The sequence below is a fragment of the Apteryx rowi genome, unplaced genomic scaffold (genome assembly GCF_003343035.1).
Source record: "Apteryx rowi isolate R43461 unplaced genomic scaffold, aptRow1 scaffold_9, whole genome shotgun sequence".
Lineage (NCBI taxonomy): Eukaryota > Metazoa > Chordata > Aves > Apterygiformes > Apterygidae > Apteryx > Apteryx rowi.
In genome coordinates, this window is record NW_020451204.1 from 7,172,335 (window position 1) to 7,177,958 (window position 5,624).

At 43.5% G+C, this 5,624-nt stretch overlaps 2 protein-coding genes across 2 annotated transcripts in view; one reads left to right on the forward strand and one right to left on the reverse strand.

The window, feature by feature from the left end:
* DCLRE1C (DNA cross-link repair 1C) overlaps positions 1-114 on the reverse strand; it is a 13,690-nt gene extending 13,576 nt beyond the window's left edge. The window contains exon 1 of the mRNA XM_026091300.1: positions 1-114. Coding sequence (XP_025947085.1) covers positions 1-102 — 102 coding nt within the window. The 5' untranslated portion in view covers positions 103-114.
* A 1,394-nt stretch (positions 115-1,508) lies between these two features.
* Positions 1,509-5,307, forward strand: MEIG1 (meiosis/spermiogenesis associated 1). Its single transcript, XM_026091307.1, has 3 exons — positions 1,509-1,612; positions 3,585-3,747; positions 5,121-5,307. Exons 1-3 carry the CDS (start codon positions 1,509-1,511, stop codon positions 5,247-5,249), a joined length of 396 nt encoding a protein of 131 aa, XP_025947092.1. The 3' UTR covers positions 5,250-5,307.
* Positions 5,308-5,624: the final 317 nt, after the last annotated feature.

Genomic DNA, 5,624 nt, shown 5'->3' on the forward strand with positions numbered 1-5,624 from the left:
GCAGTGCGAGAGGAAGTAGGCGCGCGCGCGCAGGTTGTGGCGGTCGAAGCGGTCGATGGACACCCAGGGGTACTCGCGCACGCGGCCGCCGAACCGGCTCATGGCGCCGCCGCCGCCGCGCTCCGACGCTCCCGCTGGCCCCGCCTCCTCCGCCCACAGCCAATCGCAGGGCGGCCCCGCCCATGCGTCACGGCGCCTGGACAGGGGGGCGGTGCCTCTTAAAGCGGCAACGGCGGCAAGTGCGCTGGGGAAGTGGGGGGTGGCGGTTGCCTAGCAACGGCGGGCCGCGGCGACCGTTGGTGCTTGCACAGCGCGGCCCGGACGGCTCTGCGCTGCGCCGGCTGCGGAGGGGCCGCGCCCCCGGGGCAGGCCCGCCGGCGGCCTCAGGCGGAGGTGGCTCCTGCGAGGCACCCCCGCGGCCGCACTGCGGGGTCTTCGCCCGCCGGCCGCGGCCCCGCGCCGCTGCTCTCTGTGGGTCCGGCGCGGCGGCCGTCGGGAGGCAGCGGCCGCGGGGGAGCCGCTGGTGAGCGGCGGCGCCCCGCGGGGGGAGCGGCCGTGGCGGCGGGGGTCTCCTGGCCTCTGCTCGGGCGGCGAGGGGGCGCTGCGGGGCGCCCCTGCTCCTGGAGCCGCGTGGCGGATGGGGTGTGGGGCCACTGCAGTGGGGCAGGGGCTGGGGGTCATGGTGATGGGATCGGGATGGTTGTCATGGTGATGGTCCTGAGGTCATGGTGATGGTCCTGGGGGTGGAGCAAGGTCTGGGGGTCATGGTCGTGGTGGTGGTCTGGATGCTGAGGTCACGGTTGTGATGGCCACAGGGCCGGGAGTTGACGTGGAGGTAGAGCAGGGGCGATGGGGATGGGGGTTGGGGACATGATCGTGGTGGTAGGGCTGAAGCTGGGGGTTGCTGCAGTAGCACAGGGGCTCGCAGTCATGGTGGGGAGTCTGGGGTCATAGCTGCAGTCATGATGGTGGGCTGGCCATTGGTGTCGTGGTGGTGAGGCTGGGGGTTATGATCGTAGTCATAGTGGAGGTGTAGGGGCTCGGGGCCATTATCATGGTAGTATTTGCACTGGGACAAGTGCCTTCTCCCACAGCTCCAGCCTGTGGCTGCCAGGGCTGGGGAGACTCCTGCTGCCATTTTTCGCTCTACCTCTGTGCGCCCTGAGTTTGTGAGGGACATGCCAAGGCCCCAGTGTTGCCTTCTTCCTGTCTAAAGGCCCTGAAGATCTTGGTCCTTGGGTCATTCCAGATGCTGGTCTCTTCCTACTCACTAGGCTAGTCCAGCCTGAAGTTTGCTAGTGAATTACATGTACACACAGAATAGAGAGCACCCTTGTGCAGAATATAGGTAGGAGGTTTATATATATAATGTGGTTTAAATAGTGGCATGAAAATATCAGGGTGGCTATTTTAATATTTGAATGTACTAAGCTGACATTTTAAATATCTGACCTTTATTTTATGTACATTTGGGGGCAGGAACGCCTGTGTACAGGCCATCTGAATTAATGGTCAGTCAGGAAGTGCCAGGCATATCTAGATGCACTGAAGAAGCACATTCATTAGGTGAATTGAGTGCATCCTATACAGAAGTGCGTAACCCTAGTAACATGTAAGTTGCTATAAGATGCCTATAAAGTCATAGTAGTTTAGCATTTATTAAGAAGTTCTAATATTATTACTACTAATATTATTAGTTTACTAGTACTTTTTTCAGTCTGTCTTGAGTCCCAGTTTGACAATGGTCTTCATATAAAACAAGTCTACAGCATATGAAGAATTCTGTAATATTTACAAAAGGGTCCTTTGCAGCAAGGAAGGAAAAAAAATAATGTTGAAGCAAATCCCTTCAAGACTGCACTATTTATAATACAGATACATGCTGAGTGTGCTATGAGTTTGCACAGGGCACCTCATAACTTGGTGGGAAAATGAAAGTAGCCATTTACTAAAAAAGGTTAATTACAAATTCCAGTAGGACTGCAGAGCCTCGTAAAAGAAGATTTTGGAGTACTGAACTGCAAGAAACAGTTTAGTGTTGCCAGAAGAGAGCCTTCAAGTGCATTTTTATTGATCTTTAATAAAGTGTATGCAGTAAGAGAGGAAAGGCCCTTTCTTTGTTTGCTACTGGCCCTCATACTGTTAGATGAAAGATGCAGACCTCTGCTGTTTCCATGTTATGATAAAAGTAATTCCTGATATCATTTTCCCAATGTCTTGTTTGCTAGAGTGTAATTTCTTTTCTGCCCTTGTAACAGACTAAAAGCATTTATGCATTTGATAAGCCATCAGCATTTGAATTTTCAAGCTCTCAGTTGATGTAGAAAATTGTGAAGTAAGGAATTTGACCTTGAGTGCAGGATTTGGAGGGAACTTATTAACTGTGGAAAGGAAGACTGCTCATCCTCTCAATACAAAATCCAAAAGGGTGGTGTGTGGTTTTTTTTTTTTTTTTCCCCCCCTTTCTGGGAAATACCTTTTCTAATTACTGAGCTGAAGCTTGGTGACAATACATAACTAGGAGAGGACTCATTTCTGATCATATCTGCAAGATACTGTAGCATTTTGTGTACTTCCTTGCTGAAGCAATTCAAAGTTTGTTTTTTAGCAACAGAGTAAGATATGCTCAAGAAAGCTAATGTGCTGAAATTCAGATCTGAGGTAAAAGGCAAATGATTCATGGTTTTTTTTGAAGTACAGTTCAGATCCATCCCTGGTGTGTTTCCACTGACTTCTCAGAATGTTTTTTTTAATTGTTTATTTTATTCTTTTGCAGTTTGGGTTTATATCTGTGACTAAACTAGTCCTAGTTCTGCTCTGGTTCAGATTTAGCAGTTGATTAACCTATTTACCATTTTTTAGCATGTTTGAACAAATTCATATGGAGCTTTGTGCAGGGAAGAGTATAGAGGAAGTCAGTACCGATTTTTGAATGTGCAAAGGTAGACCAGGATGAGTTTTAGTAGATTGTGTGCCTTTCCTCCATAATCCCATCCAGCATAATTCTTAAGAGCTCTTCCTTGTCATCTCCACTGTTGCCATGGGCATGTGCCTGACAGGACGCTTCCACCTTTCCTTTTCCATCCCAGGTGTTGGCTGTTCTTCAGTACCAGCCTGGTTCTTCATTTTGTGCCCAGTTTGGTGTCCTGTCGGTGGGAAGGAAAAGAAACCTGAGGAGCTGCCTGCTCCAAGGAGGTAGGAGAAAAGGCAGTAAACAGGAAGATGTGAAATTAAAAAAAAAATAGTATTTTTTTTAATGCACCAGTGTGCCCAAATGAATTTTGGGCAACACTAGCTTGAAGTGGCAAAAATATAATTCCTGCAAAATAATTCCTCCAAAAAATAGTTCCTGCAAACAGAAGTAGAGGTTGCTTGGGTTTGTTTGAGATCAGCTAGTACATTTAATCTGATTCTGACTGCTTATAATGCGTTTTGGGGTTTTATCTCAGACTTTGAGGGAAGATGATATTGTATTATCTGTACTCCCCTTACTCTTTTTTTTTTTATCTACCCGTTTGAATCTGACCTGAACAAAATGGTTTGCTTGAGTCTTCTCTATTTCATTTTGAAAAATCTAATTTCAGGAAAAAGTCTGAAACTTCTGGAGTCATGGCTGGAGCTGACATCAAACCAAAATCTATATGTCATGCCAAAAAATGGTCAGATGAGGTAGAGAACTTATACAGATTTCAGCAAGCTGGATACAGAGATGAAGTTGAATATAAACAAGTAAAGCAAGTTGATACGGTAAGATTCAGAACTCTGCAAGGGTTATTACTTTAAACTTCTTTGTACTAAATGATTAAATAAACATAGAAGTGCCTCTTATTTCCTTTCTTTTAAGCCAGTTTCTGATACATTTTTCTCCCCAAATTTGACTTGAATTCTTTAGCTATTTTTAACTGTGCAGAGTAACTTGTTTCACAGAAATGAAATGGAAACACTAGCCAACCTGGGTTTTTGTTCCCTCTCTTCTGCATTTAGAAGCATTATATATTTCTTTGAATAGATGTAGCTGCCATCTGAAAGAATAATTCAGTGTTGAGGAAAGGAATATATCAGAGGTAGTTCTCTGTAAAGTTTCCCTCTTGCTCTGCCAACAGGCCTGATGAGAAGGTGGCTCGGTGTCCTGGGCCTCAGTCCTGCATCACTGCTACTAACTTCAGTTTTATAACTGAATTGTACGGTTGTATAATTTGACTTCATGCACCCTCAGAATCTGGCTTCTATTGAAACTGCCCGCAATAGAAACATTTGATGCTGGTTGTGGTAAAGGGAGTTGCTCTGTAGTTCACTTCCCAACACAGCATTTAGTCTCACAAATCCAGCTTTAAAAGATCTTAGCATCTTGTGCACATGGGTGCAGAATGTTCCTAAGAAAGTCACTCCTCATCTAATTAACTTAAAACAGTAAAATACAGATGTGCAAAATAAGATGCAGTTAATTCTTTTGTCTTGGGCTTAGGTACCACAGTAAAGGCTGTAGTGTAAAACCCTTTAACAGTGCAAAAGGAAATCTGGTAATTAGAGTGGTAGAACCAGTCTGGTTAAGATTTATGGCAGGCTGTAAACTATGAACAATCAAACCCTGATACTAGTTAAAGAACACCACTAACTCCAGTTAAAAATTGGCCTGAGTTGTGTTCAAACTTCCCAGCATTGCTTTATTTTTCTCAGGTTGCTAATGAAATATGTGATGTACACATTTTTCATGATGAGAGAATCTTGAAGAAACCTTTAAATATCAGCCAGTCTTTTACAAGTTAAATCTTTTAGCTTCTCAAATTACTGAATAACTGATGTTTATTCTAATACAGAGTATTTTAAAAGCTTTGACTAGTCTACTTTTAAATGACTCAAGTCTATCAGATAGTCTTAGATCTTTATTTCTAGACTTTTCTGATCACGATGTTTTATACTAGACAAGGAAACTGGTTTCTGACATCTTGCTCTTAGTTTCATTGACTTTTAATAAAGATTAATATTAAGCAATGTTCAGATGCAGATTAAGTTTTTCCATGAAAGTAGATGCTGTATTATTTACAGTATAATGCACAAACATATTTCAGTGTGAGCATGTTCAAGCAAGTGAATGTATATTCTTTTTATTCTGTTCATAGGTAGAGTGTTGGCCAGAAACTGGATTTGTTAAGAAACTTCAGAGAAGGGACAATACTTTCTATTATTACAATAAGGAAAGAGAATGTGAAGACAGAGAAGTCCATAAAGTGAAAGTTTATGTGTATTAATCTTATTATTGTTCTAGTTTGTTTGTATATATCTTTGTAAATCTGTTTGTCAGTTAGAAATTTTAAGTAAATGAGACTTGTCTAATCTGACTTGTCCTATTTTTAAGTATAGGTGTCATTCTTGGATAGAATGGGGGAGGACAGGAAATCTAAAGAGCTTTGGAATTCTGGACAAGGAGACTTTGATTTATTCCTGTTATAACCTAGAGTCATATTATCCCTAGTTACAAAGAATGTTTTGGCATCTGAAAAATTAAAAGCTGGCAAATGAGCATCCTGTATTTGGTTTAACTGTGTAGAAGATCCATTATAATTAGAGGCATTAATCTTTATTTAAAACAATATAATTTTATTGATGCTGGCTAATATCCGCCA

Bases quoted from the DNA above. Each gene is read 5' to 3' on its own strand.
- MEIG1 (XM_026091307.1), top strand. From the start codon at position 1,509: ATGGTCAGTCAGGAAGTGCCAGGCATATCTAGATGCACTGAAGAAGCA. The intron at 1,613-3,584 runs GTAAGTTGCTAT...ATCTAATTTCAG, and splicing joins GTGCGTAACCCTAGTAACAT to GAAAAAGTCTGAAACTTCTG. The intron at 3,748-5,120 runs GTAAGATTCAGA...TTCTGTTCATAG, and splicing joins AAGTAAAGCAAGTTGATACG to GTAGAGTGTTGGCCAGAAAC.